This window comes from Wolffia australiana, chromosome 3 (genome assembly GCF_029677425.1).
Source record: "Wolffia australiana isolate 7733 chromosome 3, ASM2967742v1".
NCBI lineage: Eukaryota > Viridiplantae > Streptophyta > Magnoliopsida > Alismatales > Araceae > Wolffia > Wolffia australiana.
This window is the reverse complement of record NC_135837.1, coordinates 18,426,685-18,450,418: the sequence shown is the minus strand read 5'-3', so window position 1 is coordinate 18,450,418 and position 23,734 is coordinate 18,426,685. Positions and strand designations below refer to the sequence as shown.

General features: G+C 43.9%; 4 protein-coding genes and 1 long non-coding RNA gene across 10 annotated transcripts; 3 read left to right on the top strand and 2 right to left on the bottom strand.

The window, feature by feature from the left end:
* The first annotated feature begins 1,310 nt into the window (after positions 1 to 1,310).
* Positions 1,311 to 4,788, top strand: LOC144701188 (BTB/POZ domain-containing protein POB1-like). Its single transcript, XM_078572928.1, has 5 exons — positions 1,311 to 1,749; positions 2,650 to 2,766; positions 3,225 to 3,349; positions 3,434 to 3,497; positions 3,581 to 4,788. The coding sequence occupies exons 1-5, from the start codon at positions 1,506 to 1,508 to the stop codon at positions 4,708 to 4,710; spliced, it is 1,680 nt and encodes a 559-aa protein (XP_078429054.1). The 5' UTR covers positions 1,311 to 1,505; the 3' UTR covers positions 4,711 to 4,788.
* A 1,156-nt stretch (positions 4,789 to 5,944) lies between these two features.
* Positions 5,945 to 10,009, top strand: GBF2 (G-box binding factor 2). Of its 6 annotated transcripts, none has more exons than XM_078572924.1 (13): positions 5,945 to 6,098; positions 6,978 to 7,087; positions 7,199 to 7,237; positions 7,331 to 7,423; positions 8,026 to 8,106; positions 8,194 to 8,238; positions 8,431 to 8,540; positions 8,661 to 8,715; positions 8,818 to 8,863; positions 9,066 to 9,124; positions 9,327 to 9,407; positions 9,504 to 9,629; positions 9,699 to 10,009. In XM_078572924.1, the coding sequence occupies exons 2-13, from the start codon at positions 7,031 to 7,033 to the stop codon at positions 9,843 to 9,845; spliced, it is 939 nt and encodes a 312-aa protein (XP_078429050.1). In that variant the 5' UTR covers positions 5,945 to 6,098; positions 6,978 to 7,030; the 3' UTR covers positions 9,846 to 10,009. The 6 variants fall into 6 exon arrangements, with proteins under 6 accessions (XP_078429050.1, XP_078429049.1, XP_078429046.1 ...); XM_078572923.1 differs by having other exon boundaries at positions 7,193 to 7,237; positions 9,330 to 9,407; XM_078572920.1 differs by having other exon boundaries at positions 7,193 to 7,237.
* LOC144701187 (uncharacterized) lies at positions 8,583 to 8,986 on the bottom strand. The gene is made up of 2 exons (XR_013580941.1): positions 8,853 to 8,986; positions 8,583 to 8,725 (listed from the first exon to the last, which is right to left on the bottom strand). It is a non-coding gene; the product is annotated as an uncharacterized LOC144701187 (long non-coding RNA).
* An 88-nt stretch (positions 10,010 to 10,097) lies between the features above and the next one.
* On the top strand, positions 10,098 to 11,495 carry LOC144701186 (ubiquitin-conjugating enzyme E2-17 kDa-like). Its single transcript, XM_078572926.1, has 4 exons — positions 10,098 to 10,232; positions 10,308 to 10,435; positions 11,094 to 11,198; positions 11,277 to 11,495. Exons 1-4 carry the CDS (start codon positions 10,163 to 10,165, stop codon positions 11,418 to 11,420), a joined length of 447 nt encoding a protein of 148 aa, XP_078429052.1. The 5' UTR covers positions 10,098 to 10,162; the 3' UTR covers positions 11,421 to 11,495.
* Positions 11,496 to 12,464: 969 nt separating this feature from the next.
* LOC144701183 (plastid division protein PDV1-like) lies at positions 12,465 to 14,908 on the bottom strand. Its single transcript, XM_078572919.1, has 2 exons — positions 14,495 to 14,908; positions 12,465 to 13,138 (listed from the first exon to the last, which is right to left on the bottom strand). Exons 1-2 carry the CDS (start codon positions 14,846 to 14,848, stop codon positions 12,668 to 12,670), a joined length of 825 nt encoding a protein of 274 aa, XP_078429045.1. The 5' UTR covers positions 14,849 to 14,908; the 3' UTR covers positions 12,465 to 12,667.
* Positions 14,909 to 23,734: the final 8,826 nt, after the last annotated feature.

Genomic DNA, 23,734 nt, shown 5'->3' with positions numbered 1-23,734 from the left:
TATTAATATCCTTAAATTTTGATGTTTCTGACGTCAATTTTGATGGGCCCATGGTTACAGCCCATAGACTATTATGTGGCCCAAAGATAGAACTGGGCCAGGTGGGTACCCATCAGTGATATCAACAGTTAGAGATGGTCTTCTTTTCCGGGAAGCAACTGCATCTTTGAGTTGTGTGGTTTGGTGCAAATTTTTATAAAAGAAAATAAATGAAATCTGCTGGCCAGGCCTCTGCTGGGGTGGTGCCGCAGGTACTTGGATGATGAGGCCGTGGGGCTGTCAGTGACCGTTACGCTCATCGTCGTTAAATAGTGTGGTTTTGTGCGTCGTGTGGTGCGAATTTCAGTCTAGAAAAGGTCACTGCACCGCTTCCTTGCTGCCAGTGGCGCCGTCAATATAGTGCAGGGATGTCGGACAAAAAAACCGCCCGCCCCAGAGGTCTCGGACGAAATAACCATCCCATCTGCGTCCCTGGACAGATTCTGGACGTCAGGCGGGACAATCTTCATCCCGTCCTGTTCATGGACGTCAGGCGGGACAATCTTCATCGCATCCCGGATGATCTGAAACTATACTAGTGCAGGGACACGGACAGGACGGTTTTTTCATCTCAGGACGAATAAATCACCCCCCCACAAGGTTGGACAAAAACCGGGACGGAAATTCATCTCGAGACGAACGGACGGGATGGTTTTCGTCCACTCTAACGAAAAAACCGTCCCGTCCAGAGGTCTCGGACGAAAGAACCATTCCTTCTGTGTCCCTGGACTGATTCCAGATGTCAGGTGGGACAGTCTTCGTCCCCCCCCTCCATCGTCCATGTCCCGGACAATCTGGAAGTATATTAGTGCAGGGACGCGAATTGGATGGTTTTTTTCATCCCAGGACTAAAAAATCGTCGCCCCCGCAAGGTTGGACAAAAACCGGGACGGAAATTCATCCCGAGACGACGGATGGAACAGTTTTCGTCCACTCGGACGAAAAAACCGTCCCTGGACTGATTTTGGACGTCAGATGGGACTGATTGCGAGTTTGTGCGAATTTCCATCCAATAACATTTATAACACGGCGTGACCTGTCTCCATCTACAGCCTAGGATGTGCGGAGAAACCGAGTATTTTAATGGGTGGAAAATAATTAAAACTTTCATTAAAGTTAATTCTGCATTAATTTAAAAACTCATAGTCAGAAATTGGTTTTGACTCGGGTCAATGTCGTTCGGAAAACTGGTTTTTCCCAACGGGGAGCGTCCAGAAGAGCGGAGAGCTGGCGTTAATTCAGCGGCTCTCTCTCTCTCTCTCTCTCTCTCTCTCTCTCTCTCTCTCTCTCTCTCTCTCTATCTCTATCTCTATCTTTCTTCTTCTTCTTCTTCTCTCGGTTGCCCCCTTTTCTCCACATTCTTCTCTGGGGAGGGCGGGGAAAGGGGCAGAATTGGGGCTAGGGTTAGGGTTAGAGAGTTTCCCGTTGGTTCGAATCTGGGTATTGGCGTGGGGGTTGAACAGGGTATGAGATTATCGGAAAGATCGGATTCATTCGACCACCACACAATCATGGACGCCGATTTTTCTTCGGCGTGTGACGACCATGATTTCGGGTTCGCGTTCAACTCGAGCAATTTTTCTGATCGGGTGCTGAGGATTGAGATCATGGCGGACCCGCCCGAGAGCAAATCTGACGGGGAGGCCTGCAGTTCTATTGCCGAATGGCGGAAGAGGAAGCGAAGACGAGAAGAGATCAAGAGAGACGAAGGTTGAACGGGGTTTTTATTGTTCTAATCTTTTTCTTTTGGAGAATCGTTATTTCTTCGAAATTTAAACCGCCGTTCAATCGTTTGGGCGTCGTTCGAATCTTTTTTTCCCAAACTGGCAGGAAACGTGTTTAATCATTACTGTTTGACGGGTCGAAAGAGCTTCTGTTGCCCCTGATTAAATTTTCGTCTCTCTTTCGCTCCCCGCGCCTGATTAAATTTTTGTTCATGTTTCTTCGATTGTTCCTCTTTTGAATGTCAATAGAAATTCGAAACTTGTCGTTGATGTCTTGTACTAGTTCTAGTTTTTTAAGGAATTGTGGGAATTCGATCCAAAATGACTACGTGCTTATTGAAATTTTGGGGCAGCTAGTGAACGTTTATTCTTGAAGCGGTCTTACTAATTAAGTGGCTCACTGCCGAAATTAAACTAGAGCGCTTGTTTGTTGTTAGGCATCCAAAACCTACGGACATTTGAATTTCATCGTTTCTCCGAACTGTATGATTCTAGCACATATTGTGATTTTTAACAATGGAAAATGTGAAGTATGTTTTTTTTACAACGTAAGAATCTTATGAATTTTCATCTAGAAGATTCAGTTTTAATTTCGGCTGCTTCAGACAGAGGAGGCGTGTCTTATCGCCTTTTTTCGGTTATCTTTAGAAGTATTTATTCTTTCTGGACTATATGATAGCATTTGTGCAGATCCTGCACCTATATTTCATGATTGGTACTGATGCCTCAAATTCACATGTTTATTTTTTTCATTCTAATTGTTGTTTACTCTATTGATAAACTTACGCATACAAGTAATTTCTTTGTCTCTGAATCATTTTTGTGATTTGTGACGTTCGAAAGGGATTCTATTTGTTTACTTATCTTTGTATGTTTCTACCCGCAGTTTTCGCCGCATGCAGTTCAGAACAGGTTTTGAACTTAAACCTCCCTGATTCGGATGAGGTCATACCTGGTGATAATCCCGAAGACCCGATGGCAATATTGGAAGAACCTCAATCAGGTTTTGTAAACTGACTAAATTTTTTTTCTAAATAATCTTTATTCCAGCCAATTATTCCTTTTCTAGGACTTAATTTTTAGAAGTTGGTGAGTTTTAACCATCTGCTGGATATCTGGAGTCACCCACTCAAACATGTTTGGGCTGGGAAAACGAAATTGTGGGTCTATGAAGCATAGTTAGCTTAAGAGCTCTTTTCCCTTCTCTTTTGTACCAATGTCATTTAATTTTTGCCTGAGTAATGTTGGATGATCTTATTTTGGGAAAGGTTTGGTTGTTCAAGATTAGACAGCTCTTGAAAGGAATCTCTCCTTTTTTCTAAATCAAGGAATCCCTCTGATCATTTTCACGAATCAGTATCCAATCACTTTCACCGTGGGGCGTTCTTCCATAACTGAATGTATCAAATTTTCGAAAATAGTTGTTTGGACAACCAGACCTCAACTTCTTTCCCATGGCAGGTGATGATGAGGCCGGGCATGACAGCGATTCTTCATGGAGCATGGACTGTTCAGCCATCCTCAGAGTAAAATCCCTATTCATAAGCTCCGCGATCCTGGCCGCTAAGAGCCCGTTTTTCTACAAGGTTCGACCCAGAAAAGATATAAATATAGCCTAAAAAAAGGGAAAAAAAGCCTTTCTAACAACTCATTTCTCTTGCTCTGATCAGCTCTTCTCCAACGGAATGCGCGAGTCAGATCAGAGGCATGCAGCTCTGCGCATCCACGCCTCCGGTAGAAACAATTTTCCAACTTTTAAAAAAAGTGAACCCTATCCAGCAGGAGTAATTATTAATTTCTTTACTTTAATCCCGCAGAGGAGATAGCTCTGATGGAGCTGCTGAGTTACATGTACAACGGTAAGCTGTCTACTATCGAGCCCCCCGCCCTGCTGGACGTGCTAATGGCGGCAGACAAATTCGAAGTGGCCTCTTGCATGAGGCACTGCAGCAAGCTCCTCCGCAACCTTCCGATGACCCCGGAATCAGCGCTGCTCTACCTTGAGCTGCCGTCCAGCGTGTCCATGGCCTCGGCGGTCCAGCCCCTGACCGACGCGGCCCGGGAGTACCTGGCCGCCCGGTACAAGGATGTGTCCAAGTTCCAGGACGAAGTGATTGCGCTCCCACTAGCCGGGGTGGAGGCCGTTTTTAGCAGCGACGAGCTGCAGGTGGCCTCAGAGGACGTGGTCTACGACTTGGTGCTAAGATGGGCCCGGGCCCAGTGCGGGCGGCCCGAGGAGCGGCGGGAAGTATTGGGCCAGCGGCTGGCCCGGCTCATCCGGTTCCCCTTCATGACGTGCCGCAAGCTGAGGAAGGTGCTGAGCTGTCCGGACCTGGACCACGACCTGGCGGCCAAGCTAGTCATGGAGGCGCTCTTCTTCAAGGCCGAGACCCCGCACCGGCAGCGGGCCCTGGCCCAGGAGGATTCATCCGGCTCGGCCCGGCGGTTCACGGAGCGGGCCTACAAGTACCGGCCCGTCCGGGTGATGGAATTCGAGCTCCCCCACGCGCAATGCATCGTGTACCTGGACCTGCGGAGGGAGGAATGTGCTAACCTGTTCCCTGCTGGGAGGGTGTACTCGCAGGCATTTCACTTGGGGGGCCAGGGGTTCTTCCTGTCGGCGCACTGTAACATGGACCAGCAGAGCTCGTTCCACTGCTTTGGGCTGTTCCTGGGCATGCAGGAGAAGGGCTCAGTGAGCTTTACGGTGGACTACGAGTTTGCGGCCCGCATGTGCCCAGCCGGCGACTTTGTGAGCAAGTACAAAGGTTTCTACACGTTCACCGGAGGCAAGGCTGTGGGTTACCGCAACCTCTTCGCCGTTCCCTGGGCTTCATTCATGGCGGAGGACAGCCCCTTCTTCATCAATGGCATCCTTCATCTCCGAGCCGAGCTCACCATCAAGAACCCCCCTATCCCCTCGCCTGCCGCCCCTGCCGCCCGCTAACCTCCCCCCCAAAAAAACTATATGTACATCAGCCCGCCGGGCCCTTTTAAATCTGACCGCCTTTACAAAGGTTCAAAAGGCATGACTTTAGGAGCAGAAGAAGTGTGTCATGAAGTTAAAGAAACAAAGGCAAGACTTTAAGAGTGTGTAGGGGCAGAAGGGGCGAGTTTGAGAGAGGGTTACATAGTTAAAGAAACAAAGCCAAGACTTTAGGAGTGTGTAGGGGTAGAAGGGGCGAGTTTGGGAGAGGGTTACATAGTTAAAGAAACAAAGCCAAGACTTTAGGAGTGTGTAGGGGCAGAAGGGGTGAGTTTGAGAGAGGGTTACATAGTCAAAGAAACAAAGCCAAGACTTTAAGAGTGTGTAGGGGCAGAAGGGGCAAGATTACGAGCGGATATAGTTCCGGGTCGTCCCGGATGTGGACGGTGGACGGGACTGGACGAATTTCGTCCCATCCGACATCCGGACTTTGTGCAGGGACAAAGGACGGGACAAATTTTTGTCTGACGGTATGAAAACTGTCCCGTCCAGTCCTCCCGGGACGAATTTTTGTCTCATCGGGGAAAAAACCGTCCCGTCCCTCGTCCCGGACGAAAAAAAAACCGTTTATATTTAATATATTAATATAGATTTTTCTAAGTTTTTTAGGGAAATACGGAGAAGAGAGAATGCAAAGGGACATATGTACAATTATTTCTGAGTGGCATCAGTTTGCAAGTGCGTAAAAATACAGGGACTTTAATGCAAATTGTCATAGCGAGGCCACGTGGGCACATCTCAACCATCAGATGTGAAACTGGCGGTTTTTAGTCCAGATTCGAACGTCCATCGTCGAGACCTCCGAACAGACGGTTTTTTCGTCCGACGGGACAAAAACCGTCCCGTCGGGTGGTTCCCGGGACGAATTTTCGTCCTGAATTTCGTCTAAACCCTTGGACGGGACAATTTTTTGGTCTCGGGATGAAAAAATCGTCCCGTCCTCGTCCCTGCACTACACGAACGGCTTCCGAAGTCAAAGAAGCAGAAGATGAGCAGAAGGGGTGTAGCTAGGGACTTAGGCCCTTTTCTTCAAAAAAAAAATAGAGACTTAGGCCCAATAGGCCTTTTGACACGTGGCCGGTTCTGAGTCGTTGTCGGCCACGTGACGTGGGGCCCATTGGATGGGGGTGATGAGCTGGCGACGAGTCACGTCCGCGTTGGAGGACATCTGGACCGTTGGGGGTCGAGGATTCGGACGCGTGTCAGTGACGTGGCCCGTTCCTCGTCGCTGAGGGTGCGGATCTTGCGTGGGATTTTTGGGAGGTGGAGAGGATTAGAGGTTTGGGTCGTGGTGACCTGTCCTCCTCGTTGGAATTTCAATTTTGGGGCCGCGGGAGAAAGATTTTCAGGTATGATGACAGCTTTTTAATTCGATGATTGTTCGATTTGGTGTTCTGATTTTCAATGGTTGATCCCCTTTTCAATGGTTTTCCTTTCTCGGATTCTGTCCGATTTGGTCGCCTCTTTTCCCTCCTGTCCGTCGTCGTTGTTCGTGTGTCTTGGTTTTCTTTGGTGAATTCCGTATTTCGTCGAATTTTGGGGCGGCGGTGTGCGGTGTGTGAAGAATTCGATGACGTGGATTGAATTCATGAGCCCAAATTTTCCGGCAATCTTGGGGATTTCATGAAATCCTTGGGCAAAGCGAGATGGATGACGAAACATAAATGATTGAGAAAGTATAATAACCTCAGTAGGGATTAAATATGCAGCCCTTGTTTGCACAGTTCCATCCACGTATATGGGCTAATGAACCTATGTCCTATTATAACACGCTGATAATGTACAACATGCTAATAAAGTGAAGGGACCTGAACGTCTGAATCTGAAGTTACAATAGAATGGACCTAGTTTCCATGGGTAGGACCTTGTTCAAGGTGACCCATTTTTTTCAGCAAATGACCTGTCCGTGAATTAAATTTTCTTTATCTTTTACTTTTTTCAACTAGATGGGCCTGATTGCTCCTGATTCATTCCCTGTGCTAATTCTGCTGAATCATCTAGGAGGAAATCAAAATTCATAAATCCCTGTGCTACTTCTGCTGAATCATCAACGATTATCATGCTGCTCTTCAATTTATTGTTTTTTTCTTTTTCTTTTCAAGTTTCTTAAAACATCTATAAGTTATTTTCATTTGTGTTGTAATGTAAGTGCTTTTCATTTAGAATAAAACGGAGAAATTGCTGGGTTTTTTGATTTTGGAGAGTATCTGATAACGGGTGGTTGTCAGGTTTATCTGCGAAAAATCCTGCTGTTAAGACTGTCATCATTCTCCGGATTTAAATGGGAAACAGTGAAGCTGCCACACCGTTGAAACCTACGAACGCGTCCTCTGCTCTGGTGCTCTATCTATCAAATCAATTATAATATTTATTTTTCCCTCGATTAATCCTCTGTATAGATTCCAATTTTATTTTTTTAAAATAATTTGTGTTGTTTTGGCAGGAGCAGAACAGCGCACATCCATATCGTGACTGGACTACGATGCAGGTGACTTTTACTGTGATATGTCTCCCTTTGATATGTCTTCATTTTACGACTAGTATTCACTTGATATGTCTTCATTTATCATGGATTCATCAGGCCTACTATGGCGCCGGAGTATCAATGCCACCATATTTCGGCAGCAATGTCACCCAAGCTCATTCTCCTCATCCATATATGTGGGCTCCTCCGGTAAATACACAATTTGTTGTACAAATTCCTCATTTTTGGATTTGAAACCTATGATCGAAAGACTACGCTTTATGCTGTCCATTTAACTAATTTCATTTCACCAGAAGAGGTCCATGGAGACAGAGAATTTATACTCGATTACGTCCTACTCTTGGATGATCCTGAATTTATCTCATAAATATCGAAACAGACATTCAGCAGGATTGCTTCTCTTTATTGTTCTATTATCTTGAGTTGCCCTTCAATCCACATGTTTATTTGTGGCATAAAATTCACTGCTATATTGATTCCCTTTATTAAGTTATAGTTTTGAAAGAGTCTAACATGTATTTACAGTAAACCTTTCTTAAAAAAAAAAGTATTACAGTAAACCTTACTGCTACATGTTACTCTCGTGAGAACTTTTGGCTCCATTTTTTTCAGATTTCTACTTCCCTGAGGTATATGTCTTGATTAACTTTCTTTCAAAAAAAAAATATATGACTTGATTTACTATATCCAAAATAAAATTTCGTATTAACTCATCCTCAGTGAGTTTTTTTGTGCACGTTCTGTCTTTCGTGTGGTCTGACTACTCTGTAAATTTTTCCTCTTTTCCATAGATTCTGATGCCACCCTTTGGCACTCCATACTCGGCTATCTATCAGCCCGGCTGTTCTTATGCCCAACCCCCAGATTCAAATGTAACTCAACATTTAATCCCTCTTTTTTAACAATCTTAACTCTGTTTGAAATCATTTTAACATTACCGTATGTTTTCTTGTTTTAAGGGTGGCAACGCAGCAGTCACATCTCCGCCGGAAACTATAGCTGGGGCAAGTGAAAACCTTTCGAACAATCTGTTTTCATTTTTAGTAAACTTTTTCCCGTCTGAATTTATGGCACAAAAAATTTAAACCTTGTATTTTAAGAAAAGAGGAAGATCAACCGAAAGGATGTTTAAAGATGTTTATCCCTTAATCATTTGATTGACATTCCCCTCGCAATGTTTCGAATGACACCTGCAGGTAGTTGCAGAAACCAAGTCATCAGCTCATAATATGCGAGCAGCAGTTGCAGCTTCTAATCTCTTGAAGGAGAATGAATCAGGAAGTGGTGCCGAAGCACCTTCGGATAGGTTATTTTTATTAATTCTCATATCATCATTGAGCATATAAAATTAGGAATTATTTGATCGCTTAGCATTAGACAATCTTAGTTGTTTGATTACTAATATGCGGTTACTTCTGTAAACCAGTCAGAGTGAAGGGCTCGATTCAAGTGGTGGAAGCACCAAGCGCAATTTTCGCCACGTACGGAATCCTGCAAAAAAAAAAAACAAAGAAAAAATTTTACTGTGTTTTCTACCTACCCTTCTTTTTAAATCTTAAACTGAATTTCTTTCCGGGTTACAGGCTAATGCTGCCCTCGATAATCGCTCCACGCAAACCTTTGTTAGAGGCAAGAACCTTCTGATCCGACTTTACTTCGAAAAACTTCATTTCCAGTTCGAAATTTGCTTGAGCGTTCTATTATAAATGCAAGTAACAGATTAATCAATGACAAAACGGATGACATACCTCCACTTCAGATGCAGTCATATTTCCATTCAATAATCTGATTTTAATTTCTTTTAAAATTTGGTCGCCTAATCTCAAAACAGAGAACGGCGGGGGACGCTCTACCGCCGCAGGTCCACATCTACCGATCCACGCTCATCTGGTACGTTGCCCAACATTTGACGCAAAAAACTTGTTAGAAATTCGATTACTTTCTTTGTTTTTTCTTTCTGAGTTCTTCCGGTTTCTTTCGGATCTGGGATAAAACTGATTTCACAACAACAAAGCAAAAAAAAAGGAAGCCTGGATCATCTTGTGGCGATTCGATTCCTAACCAGCCGCTCAAATTCGAATCATGTTCGTAGCAGGACGACCGGGAGGTGAAGAAAGAGAAGAGAAAACAATCAAACAGGGAGTCTGCCAGAAGATCACGGCTGAGGAAACAGGTGGGGACGAACCCAAACCACTCAATCCACGCAAAGAAACACGATTACCTCAACCGATCCAAAAAAAAAAAACCAATTTTTTTCCTCTAACCTCAGGCTGAAACCGAAGAACTCGCCCAGAAAGTGGAAGCCCTAGTTGCCGAGAACCAGGCCCTGAGATCCGAAGTCGGCCGTCTCACCAAAGAATCAGCGAATCTCAAGCTCGAAAACTCCGCACTTCAGGTAAAATCCCCACTCAGTTTCATCCTTGTTCTAACAATCACGAGCTAAAGATCCAATTTTGGGCCTCAGGCGAAGCTATCGAATCGATCGGAATCCACCGCCATCGCCGCCTCCTCCATCACGGAGAATCTCATCTCGAGAATTCACAGCTCCGCCGCGGACGACCGGGCGGCTCCGCCGGCCGTGGAAAACCCACAAACTGTCGCCATCAGCTGACGGCATGAAAGGATTTCTCGGTAGGAGAGGAGCTTCTCTTCGCCCTCCCTCCACTCCACTCTTGTATTAATTAATTTCATTAACAGTCTCCTCTTTAATCTTTACCCCCAGACAGAAAAAACCCTTCTTACCACGGTTAAAGACAACTCCATCGTCTTTAAACTTTTCCCTTCTTCTCTGCGTAGATCGTACGCAGTCTGCTCTCCTCCCTTTATAAGTACCCATTCCCCCCTTCCAACTCTTTCATCTCTCTCTCTCTCTCTCTGTCTCTCTGTCTCTCTCCTTCTTCTTTGCTTGCTCTTGTTGAAGAGAGAGAGATGGCATCCAAGCGCATCTTGAAGGAGCTGAAGGAGCTGCAGAGAGACCCACCAACCTCTTGCAGCGCAGGTAATTTATTGATCAGAATTGGCTTGTATTGTAATCGATTGTTGAAATTTTTCTAACAATTATCAAAATTTGCAGGGCCAGTGGGTGAAGATATGTGCCACTGGCAGGCCACTATCATGGGGCCTCCTGACAGCCCATATGCTGGAGGGGTGTTCTTGGTCTCCATCCACTTCCCTCCTGACTACCCCTTCAAGCCCCCAAAGGTTTTCTACTAACCCACCATATAATTATGATGGTTTTACACTTCCCTCCTGACTACCCCCTTCAAGCCCCCAAAGGTTTTCTTCTAACCCACCATATAATTATGATGGTTTTTCCAATTCCCTCCTGACTACCCCTTCAAGCCACCAAAGGTTTTCTACTAACCCACCATATAATTATGATGGTTTTTCCAATTCCCTCCTGACTACCCCTTCAAGCCACCAAAGGTTTTCTACTAACCCACCATATAATTATGATGGTTTTTCCAATTCCCTCCTGACTACCCCCTTCAAGCCCCCAAAGGTTTTCTTCTAACCCACCATATAATTATGATGGTTTTTCCAATTCCCTCCTGACTACCCCTTCAAGCCACCAAAGGTTTTCTACTAACCCACCATATAATTATGATGGTTTTTCCAATTCCCTCCTGACTACCCCTTCAAGCCACCAAAGGTTTTCTACTAACCCACCATATAATTATGATGGTTTTTCCAATTCCCTCCTGACTACCCCCTTCAAGCCCCCAAAGGTTTTCTTCTAACCCACCATATAATTATGATGGAGGGGTGTTCTTGATCCAGCTGTTTGCCGCTTTGTCGGGTGACCACCCTCTTTCGAAAAAGAATTATGATGGGTTTTTTTAATATTATGCCTCTCCAGGTGGCTTTCCGGACGAAGGTGTTTCATCCTAACATCAACAGCAATGGGAGCATCTGTTTGGACATCTTGAAGGAGCAATGGAGCCCTGCGTTGACCATTTCTAAGGTTGACTTTAGGAACAGATGGGTTTTTGGTTTTTTTTGTTAAGAGCATGGTATGATCAAATAAATGTTCACTTTACAGGTGCTTCTATCGATCTGCTCACTGTTGACGGATCCGAATCCGGACGACCCGCTTGTTCCGGAGATTGCCCATTTGTACAAGACTGGCCGGGCCAAGTACGAGGCCACAGCCCGGAACTGGACTCAGAAGTATGCCATGGGTTGAGTATCTATCTATCTATCCATCTATCTATGTGTTTCCTTTAATATTTGATGGTAGCCCATTAGAAGTCGCGAGTAATGTTCTGGTGATTATCGAAACCAAAAAATGATCCATAAAAAAAACCACTTAAGTAGAAGACTTGCACTGATCAACATCTGGCAACATGGGTTGACTTCTTTTATTTTCATTTCAATTTCATTTATCCAAGTGATTCCAGTAACCCAGTCGAAACCAGATAAATCGTCATCATGGTTATGGGCACCTGAGAATTAGAACTACTCAAACAGCTGCTTGATTCAGCACAATGGGAAAGTTTCTATCCAAAAACAGCAAGATCTTAAATCCACTTTTCTGTCTCAAGAGAGCAAGATGGAGGAAAAAATCTTAATCATATTATTAAAGACTGTTGGCAAAAAGTAAATCCAAAAATAAGCCTCGAGTAGAAAATTCAGGATAAGTGCCTACGTTATATTGTCAAAGGGAGAAAGCGAGAGTTGGACATCGACCAGAGAAAGGGATTGTGGGGGGATGAAATTCCATAATGATTAAAGGCAAAAATAATGCTTAAATAAAATGATTAAAATGCACCGGTGGCTGAAAAGATAGAAATAATTAAAATCGTATCACCACCACTAGGGATGATCGTGCGGTGCAGCGCGGAAATTTCCAACAAGTGGCAAACTTCCAATGGCCCCAAAACCTCCCTGCCACAGGACTATAGCAGGCTGCATGTTTATGTAGAAAAAATCACTACATTTTATCTGTTTCAAACAGGTTCTGAACCAGCAAACTCTCAATGCACAGACTGAACCTGTTGACCAATTGCCTGCATGAGTCATTTATTTAATTTACATTTAAGAAAAAAAATATATCAAAACTGCCCCTTTGCTCTGCCAGACCCCAGTCAGTGGGTAGGGTCAATGCTCAGACAGCTGGCCGAGGGGCGGTTCAAAAATTCAAACCGCACTGTTTAACGGCTGCCCGGTTGGACCGGTCCCCGGTCCAAAATGTCAAAGCCTACCAAGGATTACTCATTGAAGGAAAATATACTCAAACCTTTAGAGGCATTTAAAAAGAAGATGAAGTCTGTGGCATATACAAGCATCTCCCACTCATTAAACCAGCCAAAGCCGGCTGAAGAAAAACTTCAAAAGTCTGTCAAGAAAGAGGTACTGACATCAAATGGCTCGCCAAGGAGGCTGTATTCACATGATATACCATCACTGAGAAGTAGTTCTTCGAACTTTCTTCTACCCTCTGGCAGAAAACACATCCAAAGGTCGCCTCTCATCCCCATATGAAGTACTCACCGATTTATAAGCATGGTTTTCAGGGGCCTCTCTATGAAACTGTCCTTCCGGCAAGAGGCTGTTGTTCATGGAGACCTGCTGCATGCCCAGAAGCACTAGCACGCTGGCAGTAAAAAGAGTAGCATTGCCCAACGCGCTTACCAGCCTGTCCAATCCGAAGAGCTTCTTCACCAAAGTCAGACTAGAAAGAAATATATGAACCACGCCGTGCGCTTTCTTGGCCTTGTTGTGCGTGCCTGGCGGCGCGATCTGACCATTGTCGGATACATCGCCAACAAAGGCCATGGCTTCTTCAATCACCTTATACTTCCTCCCGTGGAATTCGGACAGTCTCATGGCCAGGATGATGCGGCTCTGTTCTAGCCGCGCTATTGCTGCATCTCTTTCTGCCCTTTGTTGTGATTGGATGGTCTGGAAGGTAAGTATTTATGTTAAGTTTTACACTTTGAGATTTAAGCATCAATTTTTCATTCAAACCAGAATGCCAGGTCAATTATGCGAGACTATCAGTAATGTATTTATTCACGCGTAAAACTTAATCAGTCAAGTGTTATTAGTTGAACATATTTATTTTCTCAAGGAAAACACTGGAGTCAGTTGTTAATTAGGATTGGAGGACGAAGACAGATTTGTCATTGTGATCCGCCACCAGCGTCACTGTAAGCATCATTATCCGCAGTTAGGATATGGATGATTATATTGCCATCACCATAGCAATCCAAGCTATGTACCAATGGCTTTGAGGATGACAAGTTCATCATCGCGATCATCATCCTCATCCTGTAGCAGACGAATTACAGGATGATGATGAGTCATCGTCGTCCTCTCATTGTGCGAAAGAGTCAACGAAGAGAGACTTCCATTTAGAGGGAATGAACTTTAGTATATAAAACGAATTCGCCCTCCATTCGTCATCATTAGTTGTATGCCTTAATGATGACAATAACGAAGACAATCCATCCTCATGAATATTTTGCTGGACAATGATTTGTCCTCGTCAACATTTCTCTGGACAATGACAATGACGATCTCCACATAGTCATCGTCATCCACGTAGAACAAATGATTTTGACCGCCAATAAAGGGTATTATAATGATCATCAATTGACACGATCTCACAATTTCTGGAAAATTAAGAAAAGGATGAGTGGTTGACGAATAAAAAACAGTTAAAAACGATCACAATTATTTTTAATTGAGAAATTACAATTCATACCCTAGTACATTGGTTTCATTGAAACTTTAATTTCATACCCCGGTACTAAAATAGGTTCCAGAGAAAGTTATAGTCAAGAATCAGCACCCAGCTGGAAGCTGAAGAGATAAAACATTATGGATCCCCCCCAATTAATTATAGAGCAGTAACCCATCATAGAAAACGTAGATCAAGAGTATTTCTGATTCTCTTTGGACACTATAACCATAAAAAATGAGCAACGATTAGCAATTATAGCAAAATGTATCCCGTATTCAGTATTTCGATCGAAGACTAATAAAAATAACAAGCAAGACATTATCTTGATTACCTTGAAACGAAATAAGATGAAACAAGATGACCATGGTCGAAAACTCAACAGAAAAGGGGCAAAAAGAAAACACCCCATCAAGTTATTACCACAATGAGAAACATCAAGAAACGATGATTCGAACCTTCGCTGGCAATTCCCTCCATAAACATACACATGGGGATTGCATACGATCGCTTCGGAAAGAATTCGATGAAACCCGGAGTAATATAGAAAAAGGGGAAAGAGAAAAAGGGCTTACATGCAAGAACTCAAGCTGCTCCTCAAGATCCTCGAGAGCTGTTCTAATGGAATTGAGGCTCCTCACCTCGGCAGCGGTGGCGTCGTCTTCGTCGAGTTTGAATCCCTTGACGTAGACGTAGCCCCTCTTCCACTCGTCAAGAGAGCCTATCGCGGCAGATTTCTTCTCATCGAACGTCTTCGCGCAGTTGTTCGCCGCAGTTGACCTGAGGAAGTTGGACTTGGACAAGGTGTGAATGGTGTCGCTAATCCTGTCGTGCAAATCGCAGATTTTCTCGGTGGCGAGCTCCATCCTTTCCCCGTCCATCTCCCACTTCATCTCGGCCGCGTAGGGAGGGAGAGTGGCCCAGTTCATCCAGCTCCCGCCACACGAGTGGGAGAGACGGACCTGGCAACATCTTAAAAGAGAGAAAGATAAAGAGAGAGCGATAAAGAGAGAGAGGGCGAGAGAGAACGATAGGGGGAGGAGAGAGGGAGAGAGTGATAGAAAAAGAGAGAGAGATAGATTGATTATAGAAAGAGAAATAGGGAGAGAGAGATAGAGGGAGAGAGATAGAGAGAAAAAGAGAGAGAGAGAGAGTGGGAAAGAGAGAGAGAGAGAATGAGAGAGATAGAAAGAGAAATAGGGAGAGAGAGAGAGAGAGAGAGAGAATGACAGAGGGGGGGAGAGAGAGAAAGAGAGAGGTAGAGAGAGAGATAGGGGGAGAAAGAAAGAGAGAGAAAGAGATAGAGGGAGATAAATAGAGAGAAAGAGGGAGAGGAGGGAGAGAAACAGAGAGAAAGAGATAAATAGAGAGAGAGGGACAGGAGGGAGAGAAAGAAAGAGAGAGAGAGGGAGAGGACGGAGAGAAAGAAAGAGCGAGATAAATAGAGAGAAAAAGAGAGAGAGAGAGAGAGAGAGAGAGAGAGAGATAAATAGAGAGAGAAAGAGAGAGGGAGAGAAAGAAAGAGAGAGAAAGAGATAAAGAGACAGATAAATAGAAAGAAAGAGATAGGGAGAGGAGGAAGAGAAAGAAAGAGAGAGAAAGAGATAAAGAGACAGATAAATAGAGAGAGAAAGCGAGAGAGAGAGAGAGATAAAGAGAGAGACAAATAGAGAGAGAAAGAGAGAGAGAGAGAGAGAGAGAGAGAGAGAGAGAGAGAGAGGGAGAGGACGGAGAGAAAGAGAGCGAGATAAATAGAGAGAGAAAGAGAGAGAGAGGGAGAGGAGAGAGATAAATAGAGAGAGAAAGAGAGAGGGAGAGGAGGGAGAGAAAGAAAGAGAGAGAAAGAGATAAAGAGACAGATAAATAGAAAGAAAGAGATAGGGAGAGGCGGGAGAGAAAGAAAGAGAGAGAAAGAGATAAAGAGACAGATAAATAGAGAGAGAGAGAGGAGGGAGAGAAAGAGAGAAAGAGAGAGAGAGAGAGATAAATAGAGAGAGAAAGAGAGAGGGAGAGGAGGGAGAGAAAGAAAGAGAGAGAGAGAGAGAGAGAGAGAGGGAGATAAATAGAGAGAGAAAGAGAGAGGGAGAGGAGGGAGAGAAAGAAAGAGATAAAGAGACAGATAAATAGAAAGAGAAAGAGAAAGAGATAAATAGAGAGAAAAAGAGAGAGGGAGAGAGGGAGAGGAGGGAGAGAAAGAGAGAGAGAGAGAGAGAGAGAGAGAGATAAATAGAGAGAGAACGAGAGAGGGGGAGAGGGAGAGAAAGAAAGAGAGAGAGAGAGAGAAAGAGTTAAAGAGAGATAAATAGAGAGAGAAATAGAGAGGGAGAGGAGGGAGACAAAGAGAGAGAGAGAGAGAAAGAGATAAAGAGAGAGATAAATAGAGAGAGAAAGAGAGAGGGAGAGAGAGATAAGGAGAGAAAAGAGAAAGAGATAGAGAGAGATAAATAAATAGAGAGAGAAAGAGATAAAGACAGAGATAAAGAGGGAGGGAGAGAGAGATAGGGAGAGAAAAAGAGAAAGAGATAGAGGGAGATAAATAAATAGAGAGAGAAAGAGAGAGGGAGAGAAAGAAAAATAGGGAGAGAAAGAGAAAGTGAGGGAGAGAGAAAAAAGAGAGAGAAGAGAGAGAAGAGAGAGAGAGAGAAGAGAGAGAGAGAGAGAGAGAGAGAGAGAGAGAGAAAGAGTGAGAAGGGGAGAAAAGAGAGAGTGACAGAGAGAGAGAGAGAGAGGGAGAGATAGAGAGAGAGAGGGAGGGAGGGAGAAAGAGGGGGAGAGAGAGCTTTTGATGTGGGGTTTGCTGGCCACAAGAGATGGGGCCACGCCTCAACCTGAAAACGGCCTCACAACCTTGGACCATTGACTTTAGATATAATAAGTTCATTTGAGGAAAACCCATTTTATGTTTTATACCCCTTCAAGTGTTACCCTTTGTTCTGACCCAGTTGAGTCCAATTTTGGGCAATTACACTGTTTTGAGGCAGAAGGGGGCGAATATTCAAACAGTCTTATGCCCAGCTGTCTCACAGTCATTGAGCATTCTCTCCGCCCGTCATATAGAGCCTGTGGAGGGGTGAATTAGGGTATTGGGGGAGACTATGAAAATTTGCCCACTTGGTTTGAATTTTTATTCAGAACATTGGACCAACACTACCTTTGAGTTGGGTTCAAGAGTTAGATTTGGTCAGCCTAACTGACATATGGACGTGGTGTAATGCTGATAATGAAAACGAATCATGATGGGCATCTCAATATCAGGATAGAATAGCAGTACTTATTCTTGCTCAAATGATGTACATAGTTGATTGTGTAACCATTTGTGTGGAGACACTTGGGATTGATATTGGGTGCTCTATAGCGAAAGAGTCCGCTCAATTGATCTATATCAAACGTTAGTAGCTTCATACCTAGTTCTCAACCAGGTTGCACATGCGAAGTTGGTCCTTACTCAAGAAAAACCAAACGTATATGCACACGTGGAACTGGAAAATATTATTTATTATTTAAAGTCATTGACTTCCTTGAAGTTGAAAAGGTTTAATTAAATATGTTTGATAGATAGGGGGAGAGGGTGAGGGACATGGATAGAAAAGAAAGAGAAGGGAAAGAAGATTTTTTGTAGGAGGGGGAGAGAGAGGTACATAAGGGAAAATAAGGGGATGGAGGAAGAGAGGGTAATAGAGGGTGAGGAAGGGAAAGAGAGGTCGTGGGGAGGGAGATGCTACAGGAGAGTGGGAGAGGGAAGGGGCAGGGAGAGTGTTGGTGTAACTTACAATACATTTCCTTTAACCAAATGTTATGTTACATGCTTGAAGTTTTTTAAGAAATTAAGTAGCACCCTTACTATCAATTATAAATATTATTGTTGGGCCAAATCTGGTAGACATGGTTCAGTTGTAGATGATTTTATGGAGGAAGAGATGCTTTGGTTCCAATTGGCAGCACTTATTGGACAGTTCCCCATTGGCAGTGCGATCCAAATTACCCATATCGAGCCATGTGGCCGGTGTACCACGTGGCAGATTATTTTTTCAAAAATCAAATAAAATCCCATATATTACAAAAATACCCTTATAAATTAAAATTTCCATATCTCCCCTCATAGACATTTTTTCCTCCCAAAAGTTCTCCACTAGCTCAATTGTTGAATCCTCTATATTTTTGAATCCTCAAATATCTAAGATCATGATGAAAATCAGGGCCTATCTCAAATTTAATGACGATCTATTCGTGATGGACTGTACTATTGGTCCAACTTCTCTATTTTACGCAATTGGGACCTGATGGCACACGCCATCAAGGATCGTCATCGACGTCATCGGGGCCACGCGCCCGCGACGTTGAAGACCAGATGATCTTGCTCCGGTTATCCTTTCCCGTTTTCGGTCTATATTTCTCTCGTGTTTTTGCTTTTATCCCGTTCTCGTTCGTCTCGTTTCTTCGTGTTTTGTCCCATTCACGACATCCGTCCGACCGTCGTTCCGTCGTCGAGGAGGATGGGCCTTCCTCTAACCCATCGCCCCCTTGCTTCCCCTTTTCTCTTCTTTCTTTCCCCCCGTTTCCTTCATTTCTTTCTATTCTCTAATGTCATTTTTCTCTGTTTGTAATAGGGGGAGCCCATTTACAAAGGCTCCCCTAATGGACTTCCCTAAGGCCCATGTAAGGGCCCATCTCTTCTCCCCCGTTATAAGGGAAGAGAGGGCGAACTAGGTCTTTAGAGACCATAATTTTCTAAGATGCATTTCATCGAACCGGTTGTGGTCTCTCCCTTCCTCGTTTGAGAAGAGAACAAAGAGAAGGAAGAAGGAATCGGAAGGAAGAGAAGAGAGGACCGTCGCCGTGCAGCCTGACGACGCTGCCCCGCGGCCAAGGACGCCGACGCCGCCGCCGAACGCGCGCCTGCGCGATTTACTGGCCGCCGCCGCCGTCGCCGGCCGGCGCCCTCGCGCCAGCCTCTCGTACGTACCGACGCCGTGAAAAGAGACCCGACGCCGCCCGCTGGCGCCCCGCGCCGACGTCTCCTCTCTTACTCGACGCCGCCGCGCCGCCCATCGCCGACGACCGCCGACGGTCAACCCGACGGGTCAGACGGCCGCCCGACCTGAACTTCGGGCGACGGGCCATTAACCGGACGATCGGGTCGATCAGTCGGCCCGACCGATCCGACCCGGCCGATCGCTCGACCAGTCCTCTCCAGTGGAGCCGACCGACGGCGGGATTTGTCCGTTCTGGAATCGCTTGGCCCATTGGTCCGGGCACCCCACCGAACCGTTCCTCCTCATCGACGTCCATCCTTTTACGAGAAGCTCCGGCATCATCCGCCGCGCGTCGAGCCGCCGTGTCTACTCCGGCGTTTCTCCGCCCCACCTGCCCCGACACGCCCCCACGAATACGAGAATCTGCACTACGAGCCACTGTCGATGAGGTACACCCACCTCTCCCGTCGCTCGTTTAATTACCTCTTGTAGTATTCTTTCATCTCGTCTCCTCCGCGCTCGGGCTAGGTAGGTGAGAGAAAATATAACTAGAGAAACTACGTCTTCGAGTGTCTTACTAGCACGGACGAGACCGTCTATTATGTGCGAGCCCAACGGATTGATTCTATTCGGCCGTAGATGTCCTCGTCGCTCCGACGAGGTTCGAGAGGCCCCGTCGCGGTCACTTGGCGACCCCCGTCCTAGCTTGGAGCTCGGTGCCTCCCTCGAGTCGGAGCATGCACGTACGACACGTAGGCCATTCATCTTCACGTAGATACATACCCGTTAGGGTATCCATCGGACGACGACACTGCCGTAATCCGATACTTTATCATTTAGCGGCAACGAACTATCATATCGGTGTCGACCAGACGATGTTCTAGACGCCGTCCGACATGAGGACCGGCTTTGACTCCTAAAATACTTATCCTTCTAGACTGGGGAGGATGATCATCGGGGATAAGCTTATAGAAAACTCCTCGCCACTTGAGCATTGGGGACCAAACTAATATATGATATTAAAATTGATTACAAGTCATATCTGACAGGTGCTCAATCATATGTATTATGTAGAGATGGTCGTGCGGTCCAGTATGAATTTTTCGGTCACTGTGCAAATTTTTTGGTCACACGGCAGGCCTAGGTTGATGTCCACATCGCACAAATTTGCACCATACACCACACCACACAAATTTGCACAAATGATTGCAATGAGAGAGAGAGGATCGAGCTACGTTCTCAAGAGAGGGAGGGAAGAGTGAACGGGAGAGATAATTGCGAGAAAGAGAAAGAAGCATGATAGATAGAGAGCAAGAAAGAGGACGAGAGAGAAGAGCGACAGAGAGTGAGAGAGAGAAGAGTGTGAGAGAAGATAGAAGAGCGATAGAGAGAGAGAGGAGCACGAGAGAGAGAGAGAGAAGAGCGTGAGAGAGATGAAGGAGAGAGAGAAAGAGGGAGAGAGGGAAGAGCGTGAGAGAGAAAGAGGGCAAGAGAGTGCGAGAGACATAGGGAGAGAGAGAGAGAGAGAGAGAGAGAGAGAGAGAGAAGCACGAGAGGGAGAGAGAGGAACGAGAGAGCGAGAGAAAAGCGCCAGAGATAAAGAGAAGAACAATAGAGAGAGGAACAAGAGAGAGAGAGAGAAGAGCACAAGAGAGAAAGAGGGAGAGAGAGAGAGAGAGAAAAGCACACTAGCGAGAAAGAGAAGAGCGACAAAGGGAGAGAAAGAGGAAGAGAAGAAAGGGAGAGAGAAGAGGGCGATAGAGAAAGAGAGAGAAGAGTAAGAGAAGCATGATCTAAGGAAAGACCAAATTTTTTTTTTTTAAAAATAAGACACAACTGCACATTCGCACTGCACATGCCTCTGTGCAAAGTGCAGTGCAATTATTTCTGGCAGGTGTGCGATGTGCGGTTATACTCCATGTTGTAGTACCTATTTTGGGACTGTGATTCCCACAAGGGGAATGTCAATTTATCTGCTTATGTACACTTGAGGATGTTGGGTTTTGTGCCTTGGTTCAATATGGAAGCGTTTATCGATTCTCAATTGATCTTTAAACAAATACATCATATGTACCTTATGGGAAACTTGTTCTACCCTTGACCTGCTCACTTTGAGTCATCTTGACGCCATTCACGTGCCCAGTCTCTATAAGTATCCACACTATCACATTGCTCTTAGATCTCCACTTCTTCTTCAACTCTCATTGAAAATTTTGGAGATCTTCTCACCATGAAGACACTCTCCTTAATTGAGTAAAGAAGAGATCAGTGGGGCAAAAGGGGGGCCTCCCAATTCTGGCTGTCCTAGGTGCTTGAAATGAGTGTCCCTTCCCCTATTTATATTTCACTTAAGTTTTTTTCTCGAAATACCCATTCGTGTGACCAACGCCCCTATGATCTTATGCGTATGACCCTCTAGGTCCATGTATCATTCTAGTTAATAACTTTAGTGGCCCAATAACAAGTATTAGCTAACCTTATTAAGTAACTATATCAACATATAGATTAATTAACTAAGGATCACTTTAACCCAATCAATAAGTTAAATTATTGGAGGCTCATAAGTCAATGGTCAAAATATTGGCATCCATCCACGAGATGTCCTTGGTGTTTCAAATCAATAGATCACTTATACAACCGTGACATGAATCAACGTGATTGACATTTATATATAATACCATTCAGGGGTTCATCAAATCAATTCAATGTGAACTCTTTCTCTAAAGAGCACCCACTATTTGTCCTTAGTGTCGCCACACTAATAGCCATAGGATCTGCTATACTTATCGTATAAGTAGGATCAGTTAGTGCAATTCTATCTAGATAATTCTATGTCCATCTCGACTATCCTCTAAGTAGGAATATTTATAATACATATTTAAATCTTAGTGATCATTGTATTATGATCTCATTATAATTCACTAGGTCATTGCCTATATTCATAAACTTTATTATAAATATCACACTAGAATAATAATGAATGTACTATTTTATTCAATGAACTTAATAAAACATGGTGGTGTAATTTGACTTGACGACCATATACTATCCATCAAAGGGTTGTGTGTAATGCCAAATTTTAGTGGGAGCCCTTATCGGTGAATAAAACATCTACACAATTTTCAAAGGTCTTAATTGACATAATCCCCTCCAAGCACTCTTTATTAAGTAACCCTCTACATGGCATGTTTGATGCAAATCCTATGACAAGTTGATACTTTATGATGTGCTCAAGAACTTGAAGATGGTCTTCAAATATTAAAGTTAGCTTGTGTCTTTGTGAATGATTCTCATGCCAAGCTGACATTTGATAATGCTAATGGGATACAAGTAAGGAGTTTGAATTGAAGAGTGAAAAACTCAAATTTGGGTTTAAAATTATGTCATTGTTTTTTTGAGTTTAATCAATAAATTTTATAAACTAATACTCATGTAATAATTCTAGTTAGTGGATGCGTACAGGGCATCCCCACATGAAATAAATATTAGGGAAATAACTATCTCTTGATAGGGTAAGATGAGAAAGGATATGTATAGTATAAGAGGTAGCAATGGGATGGCAATGGTGAGAGGAGAGGGGACTTGCTCAGTACTTAACTACGAAGGAAAGTAGGAAGAAGGAAAGTAGGATGACATGAGTAGTATGATATGTAAGAAGGAAAGTAGGAAGGATGACATGAGTAGGATGATTGGAATTCATGGTTTAAGATAAACAAAGTTGTACAGGGAAGATGGCCGATGTACGAGATGAGTGAGAATGGAAATAGAGGAAGATAGTGTTTTTGGGTTTATTAAAAAATGGAGGAGAGAACAAGGGATGATAATGTAACGATGTAGATGATGTGTGATGGTGATGATGGATTGGAGTGGAGGTGACGAGGAAGGGGATATGGATACGATTGATTTATGTGATGGAGAAAGACACTTTAAGGTAGTGGATTAACATTAGATCCCTAGCTGCGCTAGAATCAAGGGGCAACTTCCTAATATATATGAGCCCCTCCTATTCTATGTTGACCTTCTCAAAGCACTCAAGATACTAACAAAACCTTGATGGACCTTCAAAAACCTCACTCTCTTTCAGTCTGCTTCTATAGGAGGAAGTGAGTTCAAAGATTATTTACAAATGTCTAGGGCTTAATTGATAGATCCAATCACACAAATGGATAGAGGAGAGAATGATGAAGCTACCCTCAAAATTTGTGCTTGATCAACCTCTAGATTGTCAGATTTGAGCACTGAAGTTGGAAGATTTCTAGCCATTGCTTTAATATACATATTTCTCTTTCCTCGTCCTCGTCATCACCAACACATCATTTTTAGGGTTTTGCCTTTAGCTTAGAGTTAAATGTAATTATTGGCCATGATTTTTCTCATTATCCTCGATCGACGGCTCGTGTGGTGGCATGTGTCCCTACATGAATAAGATTAAAACAATGCTAACATTATATTATTATTGTAAATCATAATAATACAATAATCAAAAGATGTGTGTGATTTGGCAGCGTGTCAGCATCCACTAAATCTATGAACTTTTCATTAAGAATTAGTGGTTGCCGGACACATCAGTGCCATGTGTACAGATGGTGTTATGTGTCTTGTGACAGGTCAAGTTGGTGCCACAACTTTTGAGTGGTCTCACCTTTTTATGTACATAGTATTTTATTCCACTCCCTTAATCTCCGAAATCACATTTATTAAAAAATTAAATCTCACCTTTTTCAAATTGGGCCATGTCATTAATTTAAGAAAAAATAAAAACCATTAGCAATCATTGGTCGTTATGGCATTGTTATTCGCAATGCCATAATTGTGATTTTTGCAATTAGTGACTTAATCATT

What these genes read in the sequence shown, in the direction of transcription:
- LOC144701188 (XM_078572928.1), top strand. Translation starts at nt 1,506, where the DNA reads ATGAGATTATCGGAAAGATCGGATTCATTCGACCACCACACAATCATG. An exon ending in AGAGATCAAGAGAGACGAAG is followed by an intron (nt 1,750 to 2,649) that starts GTTGAACGGGGT and finishes TTCTACCCGCAG; the next exon opens with TTTTCGCCGCATGCAGTTCA. An exon ending in ATTGGAAGAACCTCAATCAG is followed by an intron (nt 2,767 to 3,224) that starts GTTTTGTAAACT and finishes TTCCCATGGCAG; the next exon opens with GTGATGATGAGGCCGGGCAT.
- GBF2 (XM_078572920.1), top strand. Translation starts at nt 7,031, where the DNA reads ATGGGAAACAGTGAAGCTGCCACACCGTTGAAACCTACGAACGCGTCC. An exon ending in CACGCAAACCTTTGTTAGAG is followed by an intron (nt 8,864 to 9,065) that starts GCAAGAACCTTC and finishes ATCTCAAAACAG; the next exon opens with AGAACGGCGGGGGACGCTCT. An exon ending in TCGAAAACTCCGCACTTCAG is followed by an intron (nt 9,630 to 9,698) that starts GTAAAATCCCCA and finishes TTTGGGCCTCAG; the next exon opens with GCGAAGCTATCGAATCGATC.
- LOC144701186 (XM_078572926.1), top strand. Translation starts at nt 10,163, where the DNA reads ATGGCATCCAAGCGCATCTTGAAGGAGCTGAAGGAGCTGCAGAGAGAC. An exon ending in ACCCCTTCAAGCCCCCAAAG is followed by an intron (nt 10,436 to 11,093) that starts GTTTTCTACTAA and finishes ATGCCTCTCCAG; the next exon opens with GTGGCTTTCCGGACGAAGGT. An exon ending in CTGCGTTGACCATTTCTAAG is followed by an intron (nt 11,199 to 11,276) that starts GTTGACTTTAGG and finishes TTCACTTTACAG; the next exon opens with GTGCTTCTATCGATCTGCTC.
- LOC144701183 (XM_078572919.1), bottom strand. Translation starts at nt 14,848, where the DNA reads ATGAACTGGGCCACTCTCCCTCCCTACGCGGCCGAGATGAAGTGGGAG. An exon ending in AGCAGCTTGAGTTCTTGCAT is followed by an intron (nt 13,139 to 14,494) that starts GTAAGCCCTTTT and finishes CTTACCTTCCAG; the next exon opens with ACCATCCAATCACAACAAAG.